Source organism: Mus pahari, chromosome 6 (assembly GCF_900095145.1).
Source record: "Mus pahari chromosome 6, PAHARI_EIJ_v1.1, whole genome shotgun sequence".
Lineage (NCBI taxonomy): Eukaryota > Metazoa > Chordata > Mammalia > Rodentia > Muridae > Mus > Mus pahari.
In genome coordinates, this window is record NC_034595.1 from 36,983,300 (window position 1) to 37,010,799 (window position 27,500).

A 27,500-nucleotide genomic window follows, 5' to 3' on the forward strand; every position below is an offset into this window, starting at 1 on the left:
TTCCTTCCTTCCTTCCTTCCTTCCTTCTTTCTTTCTTTCTTTTTAAATTTATTTATTTAGTGAACCATGTATGCTCTTTTGTGATTGGGTTTCCTCACTCAGGAATGCTTCTATTTCCTTATGGGTTATGCAACTGTTTCGATGGTTTATCTGATCCTGATTTAACTTAGGTATTTGGTTTCTGTCTAGAAAATTGTCCATTTCACCCAGATTTCCCAGTTTTGTTGGATATAGGGTTTTGTAGTAGGATCTGATGATCTTTTGAATTTCCTCAGTTTCTGTGGTCATATCTCCCTTTTCATTTCTGATTTTGTTTATTTGGATACTGCTCTGTGTCCTCTGGTTAGTCTGGTTAAGGGTTTATCTATCTTGTTGATTTTCTCAAAGAACGAGCTCCCGGTTTTGTTGATTCTTTGTATAGTTCTTTCTGTTTCTACTTGGTTGATTTCAGCCCTGAGTTTGATTATTTTGTGCCCTCTACACCTCTTGGGTGTATTTGCTTCTTTTTGTTCTAGAGCTTTTAGGTGTGCTGTTAAGCTGCTAGTGTATGCTCTCTCCAGTGTCTTTATGGAGGCACTTAGAATTGAGTTTTTCTCTTAGCACTGCTTTCATTGTGTCCCATAAGTTTGGGTATATTGTGGCTTCATTTTCATTAAATTCTAAAAAGTCTTTAATTTCTTTTTCTTTTTTTTTNNTTTTTTTTTGAGAGAGGGTTTCTCTGTATAGCCCTGGCTTTTTTATTTCTTCCTTGACTAAGTAATCATTGAGTATAGCATTGTTCAGCTTCCATGTGTATGTGGGCTTTCTGCTGTTTTTGTTGCTATTGAAGACCAGCCTTAGTTTATGGTGATCTGATAGGATGAATGGGATTATTTCAATATTTTTGAATCTGTTGAGGCCTGTTTTGTGACCAATTATATGGTCAGTTTTGGTGCTGAGAAGAAAGTATATTCTTTTGTTTTAGGATGAAATGTTCTATAGAGATCTATTAAATCCATTTGGTCCATAACTTCTGTTATTTTTCAATGTGTCTCTGTTTAGTTTGTGTTTCCATGATCTGTCCATTGTTGAGAGTGGAGTATTTAATTCTCCCACTTTTATTGTCACATTTTCATTCTTTGTAGTAGAATCCAGTGGGTGGTCTGGACTGCTTCTATAGTGCCCCGAGTCATCCCATCTGGTCCTGTTTCATCCCTTGCCTCATTTCTTATGTTTTTTTTTTTTTTTTTTAAGCTCAACAGATTTCCAAAATATATAACAAGAAGAATAAGTAATAAAATTTGAACTTAGATAATCTAGGCATACACTTTACCTTAAACCATCAGACACATGATTTTAAGTTGTTATTGTTGTTACTGCTGTTTATTTATGAGATAGTTGTCAAGGCTTTTAATAATTTTGAGTTACATCCTAGGTTCTAAAAATGAATTCTTTGATATTTTGAGAGAATAAGTTTAGCCAGACTTTGGCTACTTTGTGTGTTCTTCTTTCTTCTACCCTTCTCCACCCCCTTTCCACCCCTTCAGTCCCCTAACACTAGATAGGAGAGCTATGGGGACAGAGAGGAAAGGAAAGAGATCCCTGAATAAGAAGTCAGTGGCCAGAAATGGGGCACCATGTTCGTTAGACTACTTCTTGTTGATTAGAGGTGTACAGTTCCTTGAGGAAAGTTTCATATTTGATGTCAGGATATCCAATTTCTTCTTGTCATTGTTTCTTCTACTTATCAAACCACAACCAACAACAGCCAACAACCTCTGAGTATCTAATCAACAACCCACCCTGCATTTACATATACTCTAAAAAGTCTTCAGAATTCCAAATGTCACACAATCACAGAAACTCTCTGCAGCTGGCAAAATCACACCCCTGCTAGAACATGAGACAAATTATAGTCAACTGCTGTGGACAGTCAAGCAGCTCCATATCTCCAAAGCACAATTCCATATTTCTGTGTTTTTCAGAGAATCTCAAACTTCAAAGTTGTCACTACAAATATTATAATTACAACATTCCTCACTTCTATTCCTCCTTCCAAACTCTCCTGTGTACTCTTCTTTGTTTTTGTTTAAATTCATATCTTTTTTCATTAATTGTTATATGCAAATACGTGTACACATTTACCTGCCTGTTCCTAAATACAGCTTTCTCATATGCATGTGTATGTTTTCAGGGCTGAACATTTGATATATTTGATAATCAGTTGGTGCGCTCTTCCCTGGGGGAGACATAGCTTTTGTTCTCAGCCCTCATCAGGTGCCTAAAGTTGTTGGAAACTGCTACCATGATGATACTCTTTGACCTGAACAGCACAAACAGCATATGTAGCCAATGGAATTTCAGGCAGGAGAAATATTTGTACTTGTCTATGATTTAAGTTACTTTAAGGAAGTTCCAGAATATCGACGGCTGCTGTCTGCATTAGATCCTTCCTAATTCTTTAGAGGATTATATTCTTAAGAGATAATTACTGGGGGGTTTAAACATGTTCATTTCACAAGTGTATCATTAGCTTTCTGTATCAGTTGACATTTGTTGCAAAAGTTAGGAGTTAAATAATTTTCTGAGCATGTGTCTGTAACCAAAGTAACTGAAAAATACAAGTGTAAAACCTTGCTTTCATAAAATTTATATCATCAGCGATATGTAGACAAGCATAAACAATAAAACATTCAGCTTTGTCACATAGGGATAAGTGGGATGAAGAAAAATGTGACAAGAAAAATGTTTGTGGATTAGATTGGGGAGGTTTCTATTTAATTAGGATAGTACCAGTAACGATTAATAGATTAGCTTTCAATAAAAGTTAAGATACTTTCTCAAACTTCAGTATATATTATTTTGTATATATATTTAGTATATATTATTTTGTGTATATATTTAGTATATATTATTTTGTATATATATTTAGCATATATTATTTTGATTGGGTCTGTTTCTGTTTCTATGTTCTATTTGATTAGTCTTGATTTAGGATTACATTTTAATTTTCAAATAAAAAGTATTCCTAGTTTTTGTGGGCTATTATTGTGTTCTGACTAGCATGCCATTTAGTTCTAGAATACCAGGTCCAACATGAAAACATTACAGTTGTTCATATACCTGTATTTGTAGTTAATGTAGAGGCAACCACTATGTGAAAAAAGATAATTGTTATGCTTATAATAATGGATTTCTGTGTTCATGAATGTGGGTTGCATTTTATTTTATTCAGTAATATTACACATCAGACAGAAGTCAACAGTTTGCATTGTTTGTATCATAAATATTGAGCTATGTGGAAAACCAATCATGTTTCTACAATTAGCATGTATTCTAATCTTAATAATCTCTTATTAGTTCAGATTATTTACACACCTATATCTTACAAAGAGGGAAAATTATCCCCCAAACTTGTTGGGTTGTTTTGGCATGCTTTATTTATTTATTTATTTATTTATTTGAAAATAAAATTTGGGGGCACTGGAGATGCTTCAGTGGTTGAGAGCCTTGGCTGTTCCTACAAAGGACCTGTGTTCAAGTCCCAGAACTCACATAGTAGCTCACAACAATCTGTAGTTTCGGAGGATCTGAGCCCTCTTCTGGTCTCTATCAGTACTGCATACACATTGTATATTTTCATATTGACAAACACCCATACATCAAAATAAATAAATAAGACAATAAAAATAAGACAATAGATTTTTTTAAATATAATATATCCTGATTACAGTTTCCTCTCCCTCTGCTCTCCCAGTTTTTCCCTACCTCCCCTTACATCTAGATCTACCACTCACTTTCTGTCTCTCTTAGCAAACAAACAGATCTCTGAGGGATAGATAAAAAAAAAAATACTAGGAACAGGACAATACAAAAAAATAGAAGAAAGAGAGCCCAAGTAAAGCCATGAGAAAGAGTTATAGAGTTAGAGACACACTTGTTCACACACTGAAAAATCCCATAGACACAAACAGCAAACAAAAGTATGGTAGCATGCATGTATCTATATCTATCATCTATTTATCTGCCTGCCTGCCTGCCTGTCTGTCTGTCTGTCTATCCTACCAATATGGACCAATAGAATAAAACAACAACAAAAAAATAGGAGCCCAAGATAAGGCACTAAGTTCAGAGACCCACTCATTCACCAACTTCGCGTCTAATAAAAACACTCAAGTAAAGCTACAATATATGTGCAGAGGCCTTGTTGCAGCCCCATGCAGGCTCTGTGCATATTGCCTCCGTGAGTTCACATGTGCATGGTCTTATTGTGTCTTCTGGTTGTTGTTTTTTTTGACATCCTCCATTCCCTTTGGCTCTGACACTCTTCACCTCTTCTGCAGTGTTTCCTGAGTTCTGAGGGGAGACATCCCACTTAGGACTGAGTGCTCCAAGGTCTCTCATTTTCTCCATATTTCTGGACGTGAGTGTAATTTGTTCTCTTCTGCTGCAGAAAGAATCTTTCGTGTTGATGGTTGAGCAAGGCACAGATCTATGTATATAGCATAAAGTTTTTAGAAGTCATTTTCCACTATATTCCTTTAATAGTAGCAATATTTGGTTTTACCATAGCTCTCCAGGCTGTCTAGTCTTAGGTTCTTGGTCACCTAAGCAGGGTCAGATATGACTTCCTTCTCATGGAGAAGGCCTTAAAGTCAAATCAAATATTTGTTGGTTACTCTCAGAATCTTTGTGCCACCGTTGCCCTAGCCTATCTTTCAGGCAAGATAGCATTGTAGGTTGTAAAGCTTATGGCTGGGTTTGTAGTCTGTGGACTATCTTCTGGTACCAAGAACTAGCTCACAGGGGTGAAGGCTGTAGGTAGGCACAAGCTGAAGTTCTCCATGTTCTAGGAGGCAAGTGGGTATTGTCTTCAGCAATAGGGCCTGAACTGTCAGTTTTTAGAGAGCAACCTATAGCCTTTGGCAACAGCCTGGGTTGTTTGGGGACTCCCAGGAGACCCTTTTAGTCAATAACTCAATTAGATGAAACCTGTTCCCCTGTTACTAGAAGCTTCATTTGATGACAAGAGATGTCTAGCTGGAGCTCTGTCTCCCCCATTATTTGACAATTTCATTTAGAGAACCTTCATATATGTATTTTAGGAAGCTTCTACTGTATTAGATTTCTATACTGGTCCTCAAATGGCCCTTGATTTTAGCTGTCTCTTCCTGTACTTCCTTACTTGTGCCCCTCACCTCCCTCACTTCCCTCACTCCCTCACCTCCCTCACCTCCCTCACCTCCCTCACTTCCCTGCTTGATCCTCCAGTTCCAGCCCCACCTTTACCTCTGTCCATCCATGAGTATCTAATCCAGTTCCCTGTCTTAGAGAGATCTATCTGTTACATCTAGTCTCTTATTCTATGCCTAACCTTTGTGGTTGCATGGATTTTTAGCTCACTTATCCAAGACAACATCTAGTTTCCACATATTAGTGAAAACACTTTTCTTGTTCTGGAGTACCTCAGGACAATTCTTTTTCTAGTTTCATCCATTTATCTCCAATTTCATGATTTCAATTTTTTAATGGCTGAGTAATAATTCCACCGAATAAATGTACCACATTTACTTTATACATTCATCACAGATGTTGAGGAGCATCTAGGTTGTCTTCTATTTCTATTATGAATACATCAGTAGTGAATGTGGTTGAGCAAGTATCTCTGGTGGGATGAAGAATCTCTTCTAGGCAGCTCAGTTGATCTGAGCCCTTCTTGTCATCTCAGCTGGAAGGGTCTCTCAGCAGTCTGTATACACTGTATTCTTGAGAGAGAGGAGGAGGCTAGAAACTTCTTGTCACTAGTGCACTGGTTACCTCCAACATTGAACAGACTTCCTTCCCTTCAGGATGGGCTATTTCACCTTCCCCTATAACATCCCATTGTTTCACCTCCCCTTAGAGCATCCCATGTCTTACAGAGTTCCTTCCAAGATGGGCAGTTTTCTTCTGAAGGAAATTGCTGCGCAATACTTACATGTCTCACTATCCTATGATACCTTAAGGACAGATACTTGTCACTTCTCTCTTCAAATATATTCTACATTATATGCTGAAGTTCTTTAGTTATCTGTTTGGATGCATCCAGTAGCCTTTCAAGTGTCCTCTCTTTCTGTTCCTACTGTCAGCTATAACTTTTTTTTCACATTAGTAGCACAGTTCTTCATTTCTTGGTTATTTTATCTATTTCAAAGTTGTTTCTTACTGACTCTGTTATTTCAGCTTTTCTAGGATTTTGTTTTTGTCAAAGTGTTCACTTTGTTGATTCTTTCTTTTCTCCAGTGCTGGGAATGAAACCCAAGTCTCCGAGCATGCTGGGTAAAAGGTCCAAATCAGGTTCATGTTCAACCATATTTTCTGAGATAGGTACTCTTGAGGTTTTTCAAACCAATCCTGAAGTTACAATCTTCCTGCATGGGTTAAATTTAGTTTTCCTCACATGTCAGCTTTTTTTTTCCTTTAAAAAAGTAACTTTATTGAGAATTTCATATGTGCATATAATGTGTTTTGATCAAATCTACCCTCTATCCTCTCCTCTCCAATTGCTCCCCATCCCACCACTATTTTCTCGTTCTCACTTCACGTGTTCTGTCATTTGTTGTTTTGGGTTTTGTCTCCATGGAGTTCTTTGACTGCTGCCTTTGTGTGCTTGCATGTAGGACCACCTACCACAGCATAGTAGCCCTCAGGGACTGCATTCCTGAAGGAATATGATTCTCCTTCCTCCCACAGATGCTCAGTTGCTGGTAGCTTCTTAGCTAGAGGTAGGACTTCAGGAAGTTCTTCTCTACCCATGTTGAGAGTTTGACTGGCCTGATCTTGTGCAGCCCTTATGCTTGTCACAGCTTATGAACAGTGGCCCTTTGATAATCAGCAACCAGCGTTTCATTGCAGGCACCCACCACTACTGGCCCCTGTTGCTTCCTACTCTTCAATGATCCCTGAGCCTTTGAGAATGGGGTATAATATGGATGCCCCACTTAAAGTTTAACAATCTATAGTTTTTTACTCTCTAGGGGTTGACCAGTTGTGAGTATCTGTGTCTCTGCCTAATGCACATAGAAGCTTCTCTAATAACGGTGGAGAGAAGCACTAATTTCTTATTATAAGGATAAGATATTAAGGGTAATTCAATATTATTTTCAATAATAGTTTTGGTAGATAAAACCTAGGGCCTCAAACCTACTAGGCAAGCATGTTGTGTAATACGGGCAGCATCCCCAGCCCTCTAGTCTCCCTTGAACTTCAGATTCTCTAAAGGTTTTTGCATAGCAATGTTTCTCTGTTCCTGATTTCACTCTAATGTTCATTTGTCTCTTTTACACACTTTTGAGGCTCTAAGGCCTCCAATTTGAAAGTGCTCCTCTATTCAGTTTCTGAAACCCTCTCACACTCAGCATGGATCAAGTGGAATCTTGAGATTGGCAACTTTGTCTAAATGCTACCTAAGTACTCAAAAATTTACCTGGTCTCCAGGCTAGAGATCAAATCTCTTTATATTTTTTTTCTTTTGTAATTTTGTTTTACCTGTTATAGACCTTTCAGATTTACCATTTCTACATCCTTGCATTTTGTATCAATCTCCTCTTTGTAGTTAAGTAGCAGGATACAAAGGTGAATCCTGTTCGCTCAGGTCATTGTCAGGCCCTTGTCATGACTTTCTCCCTCATGAAAAAGGAACCCCACCCTCTGTCCTCCTTTCTCCTTCCTGACATTGCCTTTCTTTTTATCTATTATTGTATAAACACATCTGTTCTTTTACTGTGGGTGAATAAATGGGAGTTTCTAGTGTTTAACCTAAAGCCTGATGATCAGTTATAGAAATAATGAATTCATTGTGTTAATATAGGCACACTCCATTTAAATGCTTGTTTATTTACAATACTAATTAAAATTAATATTTATATTTAAAATACATACAATTTAAAAATAGTTTTAAAGTGATAGATACAGAAAATTGTTAGGGGCAAAGATGAGTTTTGAAGATTGTTAGTTAAAAGTTTAATAACGTCTAGAGAACCAGAGGGTAGCCTCAGTCTTAAATATTAGAAGACTGTTTTGTTGTCTTTGCAGTGCTAGCTAACTTATGTTTGTACATTTAAAACAAGAAGCAAATATGGAGATAGCTATTTATCTTTACTATTTAAGCAATTCTGCTGCCTTTTAATTTAACCAATAATTTTATTATATGATTTATTTTATCTTTAATAATAAATGTTTGCAGCTTTTATGGTTTGTTTCAAGTTCTTGATTTTTGTACCATGAAGTTTTTCTAAATTTCTGACAAAAAGTTCTATAACTAGTGTAAGTTTTGTAAACATTTTTCACCCAAAATTTGCCTTTTCCTTTTTTAGTTTGAAACTATTTTAAAGGTTGATATTTATGTTAAAATTATTGTGAAAAACCTAAAAATAGCATTAATAAGAACATTCCCTCTGCATCTTATGAAATAAATATCATATAATTTCTTTTACACTTCATGTTTATTATGTTTAATATAAGTACTCTAACTTTAGGTCCTTGAAGAAAGTTTGATTGAAGCAAAGAAAGAAATTGAATCAGCACAGACTAAATATAATGTTGTGTCACTACAGCTGAACAACAAACAGACTGAACTTCTCCAAAAAGATATGGATATTACATTGGTCAGGCAAGTATATTCGGTTTTGAATTTTATTAGAATATCAGTAGTCATTCAGCATGAGCACTTATGTATATGTATATTGTTAATACTTCCAAATGATAGCAATATGTCTCCCATAGGCACATGCATTTGTGTAGTGAAAATCTGGAATAGTGTGCACTAGAGCAGCACTAGTCAGTTAGGGGAGGGAGCTCCCCAGCACTGAGAGATCAGGACTCTGTTTAAACAAGAACAGTGCTTGCATGTTGTTTTCTGAACTTTTCTTCTGAATCTGAACAGTGTGTTTTCCTTAATTTAAAACACCAGAATCACTTACTTTTCTTACCTCTTCTTAAAGAGATTAGGATGCTGACAAAGGCAGCTTAGGGAAGGACAGCTCTCCCTCCACACCCCAGGGGACCCCAGAGGGGAAGGTGTGTGGCATCTAAGAACAAGTACTTCCTGTCCATGTGCTGTAGTGTGAGGTAACTTGCTCCCATGTCTGTTGCTGACTAGGAAGCAGAGAGAATTCCATTCTGGATCTGATACAGGAGTACAACCTGTGTACCCCATGCTCACACTGATCTGGGTTCGAATCCAGGCTCCATGTCTAGAAAGTCAGTAACCTCAGGAGATAGTGCCAACAGCTAGGGAGCCGGCCACAGCTAGGGAGCATGTGAGATTGTGAGGGACAATTCACAGCAGACTTGCACACAGACCCACAAACTTTTCACAATTCCTGTTTATTTTCCTTTCTTTGTTTTCTTAGAAAGACAGGTCAAATTCATGCCTTCCCAGTGGCCCAGATGTATTTTCCTTATTTTTAAGTTTTGATTTTCATTTAGTCAGAGAAAGAGAGACAAGAGGGAAAGGAGGGAGGGGAGGAAGGGAGGAAGGAGAGAGAGAGAGAGAGAGAGAGAGAGAGAGAGAGAGAGAGAGAGAGAGAGCATGCTTGCTAAGCACACTCATCCTCAGACAGACATTTAATTCTCAAGCCCTCAGTAATGTGAGCATTCCCTTCTCTATTCTCTGGTTGTGTTTGTTATGACTGATGATACATATATTTTGAATTAAAAAATTTGTGTATATGAATTCTTGTTCTTATTAAGAGATAGGTGTTGTATCTGAATACTGGAAGATAAATAATTTTTGTTTTTATTTTGTGTCTGTTATAGTTTAACTTCCTAACACCCTTTCTACATGCAGCATTTATTGACATAGGTTTCTTGGCCACCGGGCTCTCACTGTCCACAGTGGACATACTACTACTATCTCCTTTGTTAAAATTTCTGCTTTAGTAAGAGAAAGCAGCACAATCTAAATGCATTTCTTCTGTTTAAATGCCTTTATTATATTTCTTAAAGGCATTGTGAAGTTCCTTATTCTCTCATCTTCAAGGTTTGAATGTTATTTTTATACATTCCCACTTTTCAGTATTCTATGACTGCTGAAAGACAGTAGAAGATAGATTTTGTATTTGTGTGGGTGCAGGGTTTATAAACACAATTGAGAGGATTCTTGCCTTAAATGTCTAAAAAGCAAAGCTTATTTTCTCTGTATTAATTTTCATCAGTCTCGAATAGCTATTTACATATTTCTTTATCTTAAATCTTTTCATATTTTTGAAGCTATACATAAGAAAAATGCCACTTTAAATGGACTCTACATAATATATAAAATAAAGTATATTTTTGTTTATATATATCTCTATATATGACAGTTGTTTTAATCAACTAAATGGTGGAGCCTGAAATAATGTCTCTGTAATTATTCTTTCTGTCAAAATAGAATATTCAAACAGTTGCTAGTTTTTATTTGATTCATGTTACACAGATTCCCCACCATGGGGCTCTGGAGGTCTGGACCCGATGCTCTCCGGGGTGCTGAGCATCTTATCCTCCACTGGGTTGTTTGTCTTCCCACTTTACCAGTGTGCACCTGGTGTTTGCAAGGGCGGATTCCCTTGTGTTGTTTTTCTTCCTTCTGACTGTGGTGCCTCTCTGTCTTATAGATCATCTCCAGAGTCACATGGTGGTTTGAAAACTTTATTAGACCTTTTGATGTATTTTATTTTTTCTCTATACTTAAAGTAAAATGAAAGCGTAAGTTACCCTATATTTAAAAGCATCTGATGACTATAGTAAGAACCGCTGCTTATGAGTTCATGGAACTGAAATTTTAACTTTATTTCAATAAGAAGGTTGTTCTATGACAATATATCCAGAATTTTTATTTCTATCAAGCTATAAAAGAAAATTGATAAGTATTTGCCTTTGAAAACCACAGTAGTTCTGTCGATACTTTCGAGGTGTATGTGATAAATATTAAGTACTTTATATATTATCTCGTTTATTAATAAGTTTGCTGCAGTAAAAAATAGCAGATGAAAATAGGAAGGCAATCTATCCCCTTAGATGAACACAGTCATTTAACTGAGGTGATATGTATTCATGCTTCTCTCTTTATTGCTTGCTTTGCACAGGAAGGAATTGCAGGAGCTGCAGAATCTGTACAAGCAGAACAGTGCACATACAGCACAGCAAGCAGACCTGATCCAGCAGCTCCAGGCTCTCAATATGGATACGCAGAAAGTACTGAAGAACCAGGAAGACGTCCACACGGCTGAGAGTATATCATACCAAAAAGTATGGTGCGATTATATGTATGAACTTAGGAAAACAGATTCAAGCTTTGAGAAATTTTTCTATCATTTCTTTTTTTTACATGGTTTTTAACTTGTTAATATTTCAGTTTTTGTGAGCTTTCTATGGTAAAATTAAAAAAGTTGAAAGTACAGATATAAAAGCAACTTGTAAATTGGAACTTTTATTTCTTCTATGAAGCATCTAGGTACAATAGTACTTGTATTACTATAAGAAATAATTGGATCAAGTGTGATCCTGATGTGTGGCCTAAGGTACATATAAAATCCTCATTGTTTTACTGGTGAATGTGCACAGACAGTAAGGCGACACTGATGTGGTCTTCACAGGCATTCCTTTTCAATGATTTCCCTGTTTCTTTCTGAGTTTCTTGTTAGTAGTCGCTGGACTCTAGTTGATTCAGGAGCCTGCAGCAAGGTCACATGTCTCTTTAGTGATGCCAACAGACTCAGCACCTCTCATTCTGCTAGTAATTTAAAGAAGTGCCTGTATTGAGCTCTTTATATAATTTGTTCAATGTACTAAGTTGTTTATATAAATAATATCATGGAGTTATGTTCCTCTATAATAGCTGAGACTGGATGAGGTTGGAGGAGGTTAAAGATGGTTTTATGTTTTTATTACCCCCCACCCCCCAGTTCTGGGGGCAGCAGGTGGTAGGTGGAGCTTGTGGATGTTCTTTACCAGTGCAGTAGCTGATGCTGTGTGCAGGCGGGCTAGGCCGATGGGTGCAAGTATGTAGTCAACTTCAGAGCTGCACTTGTTGAGAGGCTTCTCTATGCTTATAGGGAGTCAGTGCTGGACCTAGAAGAATTTTCTGGGCCCAGTAGGTTCTTAGTTACTCTCCAGGCCTGTGAGTTTGTATTCCTAGTGATAGCAGATGCCCGGGTTCAGTGCTGCCTCCCAGTGCATTAGGGAGTGTGTGTCAGCGAACGAACAGGGACTGAGTCGCGCACTGGGTATGGAGGACCGAGCGAAGCAAGCATTCTTCCTGCTGCTTTCAGTACTCTCAGACCCTCTTCAGCAAACTCCCTCAGGTGAGGGAGGAAGCTGGGACAATCCAGTGCTCTGCCAGACCAGGGCTCAGAGTTCCAAAACCTGCTTGGAAGCAACCTACACATGTCAGGCATGCAGCTTCAGAGGCTGAGCAGGCTAGAGCCACAGAGTCACAGCTCTCAGCCTTCACAGTAATACACCGGCAACAGACATATTCCTTGTCACAAAGAATGGGACCATTGCCATCACAATGTGAGCTCATGCTTTTCTTAATTACAAATTTGTATTGTTAACTTTTTCATACAATATATTTTGATCATATTTTCTCTTCACCCCCAAGCTCCCCCAAGATCTGTTTCACCTCCCTACTCAACCAAGTGTTCTATTTTCTCCTCCCTCAAAAAAAAAAGAACTAAGAAAATGACACAAAACAAAAACAAAAAATAAACAAAACCACACATTTTTAAAAAGGCATGGAGTTCATTTGTTGTTGGTCACCTACTCCTGATCTCGAGGCCGACCATGGAGGGTGCTTGTCACTCCAGTGGAGAAAACTGATTTTCAGTTTCCCAGCAGGTGTCAGTTATGAGGAGCTTATTGGTTAGGAGTGGGACTTTGTGTCACTTCCCCTTATCCTTGCAGGGATTTCCCTCTGACTTGAATTTGTGTGGACCTTGTGCATGTGTCACCGTGCATTGTGTCTTGAGGGTGCTATTTCCTTAGAGTCGTCCACTCCCTCTGGATCTGACAGTCTTTCTCCTCTTCCTTAAACATTAGGAGAGGGATGTGAAACAGACAGAGAGGGTCGGATGCTCTAGGATCTCCTACTGTAAGCATATTCTGTAGCTGTGGGTCTCTGTGGTAATTATTATCTACTGCAAGAAGAAGCTGCTCTGATCAGGCTCGAGTGTTACACTCATCTATGGGGACAACAATATGGCATCAGTCATTCTTTTATTATTATGCTCATTTAGTAGAAGAAGAATAGGTTTTTCCTCCAGCACTTGACTTATCTATTCGCAGGTTCTTGGCCTCATTAACAGTGTCAGGTGTTGGTTATATCTCAAGGAGTGGGCTTTAAATCTAATAAGTTAAAAAGCGTGGTTGGTTACTGCTGTGCCCTTTGTGCTGCTGTTGCTCCAGTGTATCCTGTAGGTAGGTTGCTATGGCGGGTCACAGTATTTGTAGCTGGGTGAGATTGATGATTTTTCCTTAGATAGTGTTCACTGTGCCTTGCAGCACTATGAACACTAGTCAGTAGGGGTGAAGCCTCTCTTCACCACTAGGGCCTTACTGCCAGGCTGTGGAGGGTAAATGACAGCATGGGTATGTGATAATTGGTGGTGTGTGTGTTGAGGGGGAGGCAGCCATAGAACCCCGTTGGCAAATTATTCAACAATACAGAACTCATTCTGAGCCTGAAGATTTTATTTGGTACATATAACGCATAGTTAGGGCATTCTCTCCTCATTATATGGTAAACTCATTCAAATTCCTTTTATATATTTTAGAAAGCTGAAGTAGTTTTCATATGGATTTTCAAGAGACCTTCATTATATGTTATCCCTCCCATTACTTTCTTCACCCTCCTATTCTACTCTTCATTTATTCCTCCTATTATAATTTCCTCTTTGTAACACTAAGCAGTCTGTTACCATTTCCTTGGAAAAAAAAAAAATCACCTTTACTACCCCCCCCCAGTCCCTTCTGAGCTACCTAACCTCTGTGAATACTCAAAGCGAAGCACATATGCCTAAGGTTAAAAGTTATCATTCACCTATAACAGAAATCATGCTGGGATGTTCACTCTGAGTCTGTGTTAATTCTCTCAGGATGACTGTTTGTAGCTCCATTATTTACCTGAAAAAATTATATTTTTCTTAAGAACTGAATAATATTCCATTGTATGAATATACCACGTTTTCAATATTCATTTGTCAGTTGATGGAGATTGAGGCTGTTTTCAGCTTCTGAGTATTATAAACAGGGAACAGCAGTGGACTTGGATGAGCAAGCATATCTGTAATAGAATGCAGAGTCCTTGGGTATGTGCTCAAGAGTGGCAAGGATGGATCCTAAGATAGATCTCGTCTCTGCTTCCTGAGGAACTACCTCACTTATACCATGTGGCGGTATAGGTTTGTACTCCTTTCAGAAATGAATTAAGTGCTTCCCCTTTCCATATTCCTTGCCAGCATCTCCTGTCATTTGTTTGATTAATCCTAGCCATTCTGACTAGGGTAAGAATTCTCAAAGTAGTTGTAATTTGTAAATGTTGAACATTGCTTTGTTTTTCAGCATTTTGTTCTTTAACTTGAAACCTCTCTTTTTAGTTCTATACCCCATTTTTTTTATTGGGTTGTTTTCTTGGTGTTCAAATTTTCATTTCCTCTGTGCTCCTCTCTGTGGTACTGCCCTTTGGCCATCCCCCACTGAGACACTGACTCTGTCACTCGTGACTCCTATGTATTTCCAGGTTTCCAGGAAAGTTCAGTCTTACTCAATAGGTCTGTCTCACAATACAACATGGCTGTAACTCTAAGATAAAGGATGAACAAAATGTGTTTCATCTCCAGTGTTAGCTTGCCTCTGCCACAACTCATCTCTACACTGGATTTGAAAGCTTTGGGAAGTGTGACTGCAGAGCCTGTTAGCCCTGCTGTCAGGGCCACCAGGCCTATCCTGTGGTGATAGCTTCGTATCCATCACCTGGCTTCAGCCCTTTCAATCTCTCCCCTTCTGCTCTCTTTTCCCACTGTCCATCCCTTTGTCCCCTCATCCCTTTACCCCAGCTGGCCTCCACCTTTGTCTCTCTGTTTGTCCTGCAATTACTGTGTTATTTCTGCTGTTCTTCCTTTTCCCCTTGAAGAATGTTCTCTTATTACTCTGGTTCTTTTTTACATCATACATGATGCAGCACAGAGAAAACTGCTATATTGCTGTCATATTCCAGAAAGCAAACAATGGTTGACCATTGTTTGGTCTCTCTCTCTCTCTCTCTCTCTCTCTCTCTCTCTCTCTCTTTTTGGTTTTTGAGACAGGGTTTCTCTGTGTAGCCCTGGCTGTCCTGGAACTCACTTTGTAGACCAGGCTGGCCTTGAACTCAGAAATCCACCTGCCTCTGCCTCCCGAGTGCTGGGATTAAAGGCGTGTGCCACCACGCCCGGCTCATGTATCTCTTTTTATATCAGAATCATGCAATAATATTTAATCCCTAGCAGGTTTTTAGACTATTAGCAGAAATAAAGAAACATGTAACAACAACAACAAGCAAGCAAACAACAACAACAACAACAACCAACAACAGCAACAAAAGCTCTTCTAAAAGGAGCTGCAAGAAATTTTGATTGCTAGTTAAACTCTTAACTCAGAATGCCACAACCAATATATATTAATGAATTTATAATATTAACTAATTTACTCAATTGTGAATAATTTTGGGTATTTATCTGTGCACAGAGAGTAAGGGGAGCATTCTTTCATGGAGCTGGAATATTTAAACTTCTTGCAAGTTCTAAGGAAATAAATATACTATTGCCCTGATGCTTTGTCACTGAAAGTCTATCATAAAGATAGACTTAAACTGTGTCCTCCTGTTTGCTGGAATTAAATGTGAATAGAGAGCTCTCCCAGCATCCTCCTCTACTCTTTTCATTTACTTATTTATTATTGAAAATAGGTTCTTCTCTCATGTATACCTGAACACAGCTTCCTTTCTCTCCACTCCTGCCGCCTCCCTTATTACAAAGGACTATTTCCCCTCCATCTCCCTTCAGAAAAAGCAGTCCTGCAAGGCATGACAGCTAAATAGGAAGCAAGATATACAAGTTGAAGGAGGCAACCCAGTAGGAGACAAAAAGGCCCCAAGAGTAGGCAAAGATGTCAGAGACCCCCCTGCCCCCATTGTTAGGACTCTCAGGGAAAGACCCAGCTACCAGCCTAACTATGCATAGCAGAGGACCTGGTACAGAGCCACACAGGGCCCATGCCTGCTGTTTCAGTCTCTGTGAGCCCCTGTGAGCCCTGCTTATTTGATTCTTGATGTCCTCCATTCCCGCTGATTCCTATAATCATTCCTCCCCTGCTTCCATGGATTCCCTGAGCTGCAAGGAGAGTGATACAATGGAGGCCTTCAACTGAGCATCTTTCTCTACATAGTGTCTGGCTCTGGATCTCTATACCTGCTTCTATCTGCTGCTGGAGGAAGCCTCTCTGATGACAACCGGAAAAAGGCTCTGATCTATGAGTATAGCAGAATAGCATTAGGATCCCCATCATTGATCCTTGAAGCCTATTGCGTTTTCTACCCTAAGTCTCTGGGATATCCAGTTTCTGGTCGCTGGCCATCCAGGCAGTGTCAGACAGGACAGGTTGTAGGTTGAGGGTTTCATGGCTGAGTTGGTGTCCAGGTTTCTTTTTTAATTACCCTGTAGAGTACCTTCCCATGCCAAAGATACCAAGATGCAGGGATGAAGGCACCTGCTCAACCTCTCTTCTCATGTGTTACCTGGCCGATAACACATTGTATATTTTGAATTTTTTTTTTGGTTTTTCGAGACAGGATTTCTCTGTGTAGCCCTGGCTGTCCTGGAACTCACTCTGTAGACCAGGCTGGCCTCGAACTCAGAAATCCGTACATTTTGAATGTCAGATACAATTTTATGTTGATATATAACTATATCACTTGTACATTATGTCTGGTTGTTGGGTATTAATATAACTTAAGAGCAGGTATATGTCCATATATAGTTCATAAATATATATGCACATGCTTGCCTTATTGATTATATCATTTTTGTTCATTTTCAACAGCTTTATAATGAATTACATATTTGTTTTGAAACTACAAAATCAAATGAAGCTATGCTCCGACAAAGTGTTGTTAATCTTCAGGACCAACTGTTTCAAAAAGAACAAGAAAATATAAAATTAAAAGAAAAACTTCAGGAATCACAAGGCACACCCTCTTTATCACCACAGGACAGTGATTCAAACCACTCAGGAAAGGTGAGAGATTTCCTAAAACATTACCTGCTAATATTTTATGTTTTATTTGTGAACATGAATGTTGTTGATGGTACATATTAAAAAGGAAATGCATGTAGAACTACAGAAGATATTAAATATAGATGTCTTATGTGTTTGTATTTGTGTGTGATGCACTTACGTACTTATGCTTATATGTGTGGAAACATGAGGTTGACGTTAGCCGTCCTCTGCCACTCTCCACCTTGCTTTTAGAGGCAGAGAGTCAGTGGATGTGTGCCCATCAGGGTGGTCTAGACCAGGCTCTGTGGTCTGCCTGTCTCTGCTATCCCAGTGGTGTAGTTACAGATACATGCATGGCCTGGTGCCTGGTTTTTCTTTGGGTTTTAGGGATCAGAGGTCAGATTTACATGCTTCTGTGGCCAACATTTTATCATTTTCTGGGTTAGTGTTCATTGCCTCTGGGCATGCCCATGAAGAGTATATTGAGTAGGTCAATTGAGGTGGGAAGATGTACATCAAAGGGGGTGGCATTATTCCTTGGGCTTTGGTTCTTTTTATCCTCCTCCAAGTCTTCCCTCTGACTGTTCCACGTCCCATACCTCCTCCCCCTTCTCTAAGAAGAAGTTCCCACCCCACCAACCCCTACCCAACCAGACCTCTCCATTCCCTGGGGCCTCTTAGGGCTAGGTGCATCTTCTCTCACTGAGGCCAGAGCAGGCAGTCCTCTATTGTATGTGTGTTGGGGGCCTCATATCAGCTGGTGTATGCTGCCTGGTTGGTGTCTCAGTGTCTGAGAGATCTCAGGGGTCCAGGTTAGTTGAGAATGCTGGTCTTCCTATGAGGTTGCTCTCCTCCTCAACTTCTTCCAGCCTTTCCCTAATTCAACCACAGGGGTAACCAGCTTCAGTCCATTGGTTGGGTGTAAATATCTGCATCTGACTCTTTCAGCTGCTTGTTGGACCTTTTTTTTTTCCTTTGACACAGGGTTTCTCTGTATAGTTCTGGCTGTCCTAGAACTTTTGGAGGGCAGTCATGATAGGCCCCTGTTTGTAAGCACACCGTAGTACCAGTAATAATGTCAGACTTTGGGGCCTCCCCTTGAGCTGGATCCCACTTTGGGCCTGTCTCTGGACTACCTTTTCCTCAGGCTGCAATCCATTTTTGTCCCTGCAGTTCTTCTAGATAGGAACAATTCCGGATCACAGTTTTTGACTGTGCAATGGCAACCCCATCCCACCACTTGATGCTTTATCTTTCTATTGGAAGTGGACTCTATAAGTTCCCTCTCCTCACTGTTGGGCATTTCATCTAAGGCCCCTCCCTTTGAGTCCTGAGAGTCTCTCTCCTCCCAGGTCTCTGGTACATTCTAGAGAATCCCCCCACCTTTTATCTCTCGAGGTTGCCTCTTTCCATTCTTTCTGCTGGCCCTCAGGGTTTCCATCCTATTCCTCCCACTGATCATGTTCCCCTCTTTCCCTCCTTGTCCCCTTTCCCACCCAGGTCCCTCCCTCCACCACCCCTGTGATTGCTTTGTTCCCCCTCCCAAGTGGGATTGAGGTCTCTTCACTTGGGCCCTTCGACTTCTTAACCTTGAGTTTTGTGGATTTTATTCTGGGTATTTTGTGCTTTTTTTGGGGGGGGGTGGGGGCTAATATCCACTTATTAGTGAGTACATATCATGCATGTCATTTTGGGTCTGAGTTACCTCACTCCAGATGATATTTTCTAGTTCCATCCACTTGCCTGCAAAACTCAGGATGCTCTCATTTTTAATAGCTGAGTAGTATTCCAGTGTGGAAATGAACCACATTTTCTGTATCCATTCTTCTGTTGTGGGACATCTGGGTTGTTTCCAGCTCCTGGCTATCACAAATAAGGCTGCTATGAACATAGTGGAACACATGCCCCTGTGGCATGGTGGGGCATCTTTTGGGTATATGCCCAAGAGTGGTATAGCTGGGTCTTCAGGTAGATCTGTTTCCAATTTTCTGAGGAACCTCCAAATTGACTTCTAGAGTGATTGTACCAGTTTGCAATCCAACCAGTAATGGAGTAGTGTTCCTCTTTCTCCACATCCTCTCCAACATGTGCTGTTATCTGAGATTTTTATCTTAACCATTCTGATTGGTGTAAGATGGAATCTTAGGGTCATTTTGATTTGCATTTCCCTGATCACTAAGGACTTTGAATATTTCATTAAGTGCTTCTCAGCCATTCAAGGTTCCTTTGTTGTGAATTCTCTATTACTGACTTTATTACTTACTCTTTATCACTGCATAAAAAGGATGATATAAGCTGGGCAAAAATACTCATCATTTTGTGCTTCCAGATTGCAGTGTGGCCAACTGCTTTAGGCTTCTGATGCCTCAACTTCCCTTGAACCTGAGCTAAAATAACCCTGTTTGATTTGAGTTGAGTCTGTGGGGGTATTTTACTACATACAGAGAGAGGAGAAGAAACTGAGACACTGAGTCACCACTCATCTCCCACAGCTAACTCTTAGTAAATATAGGCTTGGCAATCACTAACTTTAATATTATTAAATAAATTTGCACCTGTCCTGAACATATATAGATTATTATTTGCATATAATTATTCCCTAAACAAAACAATGTAATCATGCTTTATGCAGTACTTATTACATCAGGCATATGACAAAATGACTTAAAACATATAGGAAAACATGCACAGGTTATATGCAAATATTTTGATTTTTTTTAAATTAGGGACTAGAGCACGTGTAGATTTAAGGAGGATTTGTAATGAATGCTCTATAGATATCCAAGAGCAAATTAGTGATTATTGTGGTGAATTATATGGTTATTGAAGAGCAAATTAATAAGGTTATGGGTAGTTGAGACTCTAACTTAGTAAAGTCGAAAGGGTGTCTAAGAGTATGTCTCATAAATGTTTGCCATAATGGGTGTTATATTATACTTGATTCCTATTAGTGATAGCCTTTTCCTGATATTGCATTGACTTAGGAATTTGAACAGATCATTTGATTTTCTACAGATTCTTTATGTTGTATGAATGCTATGAGCAGCCCAGCAACAGACACCAAGGATGCACATGCAGTTAGACAGAGACACAAGACTGTGGGTCCACTTCCAGAGGGAAAATTTCTTTAAAATATCCATTGATGTTTATATATATTTGCTAAGAACTAAAAATATCTGCAAACAGAACTTGAGCATACAGCCTTTTGGATCCTCTCATCTGCGTTCCTCCTTTGGCCCTCAGAGTCTTCTCTTGCCTGACCTTCCTCCCAGATGTAATCTCCTGCCTGCAGTTTCCCCACATTTTCTTAGCCATACCTTGGTCATGCCTGAGAAGGGACCTGCAGACTAACTGGACCATGCCAGACATGAACAAACTTTGTGTATCTTAAAGCCAAGTTCCTTCTAAATAAATACTGATATTAATAGTATTTATGTCATAGCCTTTATGGTATATCTTTTAGATAATCTTCAAGATGACATCACACTTAGTGTTTCTTATTTTATTTAATAGCATAATTTAATGTGGACTCTCTGTCACCAGTTATGTGTCCAAAGGAAAATGTGTTGACTTTCCCTAGCAGCCATCAGCTGACCGTGTCTAGGACTAGGACTGCGGAGCTCGGCGCCCATTCATGCTGGAGTTTTGACTAGGTCCATCTTGTACAAGTCTTGTGCAAGTAACCATAGCTGCTCTGAGTTCATGCACAATAGTGTTGTCATGTCCAGAAGGCATCATTTCATACCTCTCCATGATATCCCCTGACTCTGATGGCCTCTCTGTCCACTGTGCTTCCATATTCCCTAAGGCTTGGGAGGGAGACGGGTGATATGGATAACCCTCTACAGCTGAGCACTCAAGGTCACTTATTCCCATACTCTGACCAGCTGCAAGTCTTTGTATTAATCGCTACCTACTGTAAGATTAAACAAAATCAAAACCAACCCCCTTTTATACCCTATGAGAACGGCACAAATCTATTGGTGTACAAGTAAGTATTTGGAGAGCAGTGTAGCGATATGAGCAGTTAGACAAACATTAGCTTCCCCTGGGGACCTTTGACCTCCTCAGACATGGGCTTTTGACCAGATTTACTGTTCCCTACATGAAATACTTCCTATGAAAACCACCTCAAATCCACCCCATTCATGACTGCTCTGCTGATGCTATGGTCTTGTCTGGTAGACTGGGATTGTAGCGTGCAGGGCCAAAGCCTGGTAAGACTGGTGATGACTTTCCTCCCACAACAGCCTACATAGCAATTTCCAACACTATGACTGCTATCCAGCTAGTAGAGTTTCCTGGTCAGTTCGAGATTGGTTTTCCATGTCTTGCAACCAAAGGGTGTGGTATCTTCAGTGACAGGGTCTTACCGTCTAGTTTTGATGGGAAGCCATGAACAATATATTTTGGTTCCTTTTGTGGTCTCCCTGACCAGTAACTCTTAGGGCAGTAGCCCGTATCTGGCATTGAGACTTTGATTTAATAGTCTATGTCTTATGAGGACAGCATTGTTAACCCATAAAGAGGAACTGTTCAAACTCTGATTTCTTAATGATTTTTAAAATTAGTTTTCAATCCAGTGGTTTTCCATGAGGTTTAAAAATATATCCTTAGTGTTGCTGAGTCCAGCCGTACTCCTCCTCCCCATGCCCCTGGGGTCAGTAATGCTTAAACCTTTAAGCCTCAGTGTTCACTCCCTCCCTGTCCTCAATGGCACATGCATCCTACTGTCTCTCTAATTAAATTTTGGGGGGGTTGCAAGATCAAGGGTCCCATAAAACATTGTCATACACCCTTTATTTTAGTTAACGGCTCCCCTGCCCCCACATTTCTGCATCTCCAGCCCCTCAATTATGGAGCCATTCTGCCCCCAATATTTCCCTCTCTACTTTCATTTTAATTATATTGTACAATCTCCCCTCACTAATTGCATCCCCCCCCCCCAGTGGCCAATTCCTAGTTTTCTCCTTCCACATGAACTCCAAGCTCAACCTACGAAACAACAGATTTAAAGCTGGGTTCAAATTTAGTGAGAAAATATGTGATATTTGGTTTTGTAAGTCTGGGAGTTTCACTCAGCATGCTTTTTTCAAATTCTATTTACCTGCAAATGTTGTAATTTCACTTTCATAGCTGAGTAATATTCCATCATATATATTTAACATAGTATTCATTCATCAGTTGATGTACATTAGGTTGGTTCCATTTCCTAGCTAATATGAAGAGACTATCCGAAGAAGAGATGCAAGTGTCTCTTGAGTAGGATGTAAAGTCCTTTGGATATATGCCTAGGAGTGCTATAGTAGGGTCAGTTAATATTTATCTTTTTAGTTTTTTGAGAGACTACCAGACTGATATTGAAAGTAGCTATTCCAGGACTCCCAGCAACAATATATAAGGGCTCCCTATATCCACATTTATGCTAACATTTGTTCTCATTTGTTTTACCAATGACTTACATGAGATAGTCTAAAAATAGCTTTCATTTTAACCTGTATTTCCCTAATAATAGCAAAAGATGTTGAATATCTTTTAAATGTTTAGTAGTCCTTTATATTTTATTTTTCTTTTTTTCTTTTTCTTGTTCTCTTTTTGTGTATTGTAGACACTAATCTCCTGTTGGATTTATAGCTGCTAAGGAGTCTCTCCCATTCCACAAGTTGCCTCTTCATTTGGTTTTCAGTTTGCTTTACCACATTGAAGCATTGTGAGTTCCTGAGACCCCACTGGTCACTTGTCTATTCTATTTCCCTGTTCTTCAGTGTTATATGTGGTGATATCTCGCTCAGTCTTCCTTATGTTCAAATTTACTTTGCCTACCCTTAGTTCTTTGAGGCCGCATACAAGCTTTGCGATTGCTTTACTATGTCTGTGTAGAATAGCCCTGGGTTTGGATTTGGATTGCATCTAACTCATCAACTGCTTTTACAGACAGTAGTTTTTACAGTTGTTACTCCCTTCCACTAAGAGCATGCGCAGTCTTTCCATCTTCTCAGCTCATTCTCAAGTTCTTTTTCCGGTATTTTAACTTTTCAGTGCAGAGAGCTTTCATTTCTTTGGTAATTATTTCCATATAGTGTGTGTGTGTGTGTGTGTGTGTGTGTGTGTGTGTGTGTGTGTGTGTGGCTATTATGAATGGAATTGTTTCCTTGACCTTTTCTTCAGTATGTTTATCATTGGTATATAGGAAATCCACTAATTTCTCTGTGTTAATGTGTAACCTGCCATTTGTTAAAAGTGTTTATCAGCTATATATTTTTTTTCTGGTGCAGTCTTTAGGGTCTCCTTTGTATAAAACAATATCATATGCAAACAATAATACTTTCAATTATTTTATTATTTATATCCCTTTTATATTTTCTTTTGTCTTACTGTTATAACTAAAGACTTTAAGCACTGTGTTGTCTAAGAGTAGAGAAACTAGATGCTCTTCCTTGTGATTGGTTGGGGTTCCTTGGATGCTCCTTTCAGCATTGCTTTATGTATGTTGAACTATAACTATATTTCTGGAATGAAGCAAAATTAATGATGATGGATGACCTCTTATATGCAATCTTTACTTTTGGTTGCCAGCATTTGTTGTGAATTTTTGCATGTGTGTTTACTATAATACCATTCTGTACAATTCTTTGTATGTTGTATCTTTATGTGTGTACAAATATCAGATAATACTGCCTCTATAAAAGGAGCTTTAAGGCATCCCTTCCTTTCCTATTTTATGGAATGATCTGAGTGTGTTGGAGTTAATTCTTTAAGTCAGGGTACAATTATTCATTCAATCCTTCTGGTCCTGGGCTTTTTCTAGTTGGTAGCCTTTTAATGACTGCTTTTGTCTTGTCACTGGTTATATATATGCTTACATTATTTCATCTTGATTTAATATGTTTGTGAATGCAACTAGAAATAAATCCATTGCTTTTAGATTTTTCCAATATATTGAAATAGGGGTTTATGGTCTCTTCATATGATTTCCTGAATTGCATTGATACCTGTTTCAGTATCTCACTTTAAACTTGAAATTGTAGTAATGTAAATCTTTAATCTTTCTTTTGGCTAATTTAATTGTGGATTTTTAAAGCTTGATTAAGTTTCCAAAGAAACAACTTTTTGTCTCATTGTTTCTTTATATTGTTATTTTTAATTATGTTCAGTTGATTGTTGCCCTGATTTTGATAGTTTCAATTTGTTTACTGCTTTGGAGTTTGGCTCCTTCTTGTTTTTCCAAGACTATAAGATACATCATTAAGTTCTTAATTTGAAGTCTCTCAAATTTTTTTAAATGCAGGCATTTGGCATTTGTGCTGGTTAGGGTTTTGTTGTTTACTTGTTTGTCAACATGATATAGGCTAGGATCATCTGGGAAGAGAAGTGCATTGGGCATGTTCTTGATTAATGATAGATGTAAGAGGGCCCAGCCCACTTGGTACCTGGGCAGGCCATCCTCAGTTGTATAATAAAGAGTCTGAGTATGTGGGGAGAGAAGGCCAGTGTTCTTCTCCAAGCTCTCCTTGGATTTCTACTTCTAGGTTCCTGCCTCAAGTTCCTGATTGCTCTTCAGGATGGGCTATAAGCTGTAAGATGAAATGAGTCCTTTCTTTCCCAAGTTACTTTGGTCATGATATAAATCCTTTCCTCTGCAAGTTGCTTTTGGTCATGGCAGTTATCACAGTGATAGATGGCCTGTCTAACCATACTGTGAGCTTTACTCTCAGCGCTGGGTTCCCTGTGTTCCATAGTGTTCCACAGATGCCAGCGCTGCGTTTCCTGTGTTCCACGGATGCCAGCGCTGCGTTTCCTGTGTTCCACAGATGCCAGCGCTGTGTTCCCTGTGTTCCACAGATGCCAGCGCTGTGTTCCCTGTGTTCCACAGTGTCCCACAGATGCCAGCGCTGCGTTCTGTGTTCCACAGATACCAGCTCTATGTTCCCTGCATTCCCTGTGTTCCACAGAAGCCAGCGCTGCATTCCCTGTGTTCCACAGATGCCAGCGCTGCATTCCCTGTGTTCCACAGATGCCAGCGCTGCATTCCCTGTGTTCCACAGATGCCAGTGCTGCATTCCCTGTGTTCCACAGATGCCAACGCTGCGTTCCCTGTGTTCCACAGTGTTCCACAGATGCCAGCCCTGTGTTCCCTGTGTTCCACAGATGCCAGCGCTGCATTCCTTGTGTTCCACAGTGTTCCACAAATGCCCTTGTGTTTTGTTTTCATTCAGGCCTAGGGATTTTGCTTTATTTACTTGTGTTTTTCAGGGATCCATTCATCATTCATTGTGTTTTTAGTCTGCATGAGTCTGTGTTCTTATTGTGTATTTATTGAGTTGTCCAGTAGAATACTGGGTACTTGTTGAGGCTTGCTGTCTTGAGATTAGGTGTTGAAATCACATGTTATATCTGTGTTGGGGTTATTTCTACATTTGATAGTATTTGTTGTATGAAATTGGATGCACATATGTTTGGTGTGTATCTATTTAGAATTGTAATATCATTTTAGTGGATTATTTATTTTGATATAAAGTGTCCTTTATCTCTTTTGATAAGTTTTGGTGAATATTTTTTGTCAGATATCCTGCTTGATTCTTAGTTATACTAGCTTGGAATACCTTTCCCCATCCTTTACCCTTAAGTGTCTGTCACTGATGTTGAGGAGTGTTTATCACAGGCAGCAAAATGATGGCTCTTGTTTTCCCATTCAATCTATTTGTCTGTGTCTTTGTATTAGGGGATTGAGGGCAAGTTTATTCCTACTTATTGTTGATGTATATGTATTAATTTCAGTCATTTTATTGATTTTTGTGGTGTCTTCTTAGACCTATTAGTTTCTGGGGAGTTTATCTGTCTCTTCAGTCTGAAACACTCTTTCCAGTGACTTCTGCATAGCTGTTTTCTCATCATGGAAAGTTGTTTTACCTTCAACCTTAATAAAATTGTGGATTCTAACAGTTATGGCTGGTAATTGTGGTCTTTTAGAACTTGGACTATATCTTTCCAAAATTTTGTGGTAAAAACACTTATATTTAATATTAGCATTTTAATGATGGACCCTGTCCTTTTAAGTGATGTGAACTCTCTTGAACAGTTGATATCCTTTTTCAGTTCTGTGTTTTAACTATTGTATGCTGTGTGGAGTTTATATTTGGATCTGATTGTTTGACTTCTGTATGATTCTTCTATTTGCCTGTCTTTATCTAGGTTTGGAATTTTTTCTTCTCTGACTTTATTGAAAATATTCTGTGTATGTTTATATGGTTTTCTTCTCCTGCAGGTATTCTTCTATTCCTCATCTTTCTCTTAAAATTCCACCACTACCTTCAATAAAAGTTCCTACCCAACACTTAACCCACCTCAGGTTCCTTCTATCTTCCATAGCCTCCTGTAAGTTTGCTGTGCCAGATGCTTGCTTTAATGGCCCCATTGTTATAGAACTCCCCTTAGTCTTACCCTGGGGTCAGCTCTGACCTCTGTGGGTACACAGCTTCTACTCTCTTGTGAAACTGTATTTAAACTTCCACTTTTCATGTGCAATTAATTCATAGTTGACTGATGTGCATGGTGTTTTCCATACCTGCTAGGAAATGAGCTCAGCATAATCGTCTCTCCCAGGCTCTCCCAGGCACTGCCTGTCCAGATCACTGAGACCTCAAGGGTCTTACAGTCATTCTAGCAAAATAACAAGAAGGGTTTCTTCTTCTCTGGAACCCTTCTCTTAAAATTAGGCTTGTTGTGTTTGAATCGGCAAATGCTAAATGTTATTATTTTCCTTGTCTGCCTTCCTCTCTAGACTGGGGTTTGATGGGGACAAGAAAAATAGATTGTTTCTCTTCTATTTCCAGTGCTTTTTGTAGGGGCTGGTTTTCCAAGTTCAGTGAGTTGCTTTAGAATGAACATGTGAAAAAAAAAATACACATTCTCTTTATACACCCAGCTGGCCAATCCAGTAATTCTCAAGTATTCTGAACCACTGTCCTCAAAACTCAGAGTGGGACAGAAATGTCAAATTTGGAAGGGGAATTCTACTTGTAATTAGGAATCATTGTCTCTAGATTGAAAAGTTCTGTTGTCCTTTTAAAAAGAACAGTACTGTATTTCTATTATACAGTCATCAAGGAAAGCAAAGGAGAAAACATGTCAGTCACCCGCAGCTTCGTTGGTCTGTTTGATTTGCCAACCAGAGGTCTGGACTCACTACTGACTATTAGGCACCAATTAAAATGTTTAAATTTGATAGGGAACCAGTCAGACTACAGGAC

At 39.1% G+C, this 27,500-nt stretch overlaps 1 protein-coding gene across 3 annotated transcripts in view; it reads left to right on the forward strand.

The window, feature by feature from the left end:
- Cntln (centlein) overlaps positions 1 to 27,500 on the forward strand; it is a 250,243-nt gene that overhangs the window by 80,780 nt on the left and 141,963 nt on the right. For 2 of the 3 annotated variants that reach the window (XM_029540311.1, XM_029540312.1), the window contains exons 6-8: positions 8,496 to 8,629; positions 11,085 to 11,247; positions 17,074 to 17,268. In XM_029540311.1, the coding sequence (XP_029396171.1) occupies positions 8,496 to 8,629; positions 11,085 to 11,247; positions 17,074 to 17,268 (492 nt within the window). The remainder of the gene's footprint in view (positions 1 to 8,495; positions 8,630 to 11,084; positions 11,248 to 17,073; positions 17,269 to 27,500) is intronic. The other variant, XM_029540313.1, reaches the window with a different exon arrangement.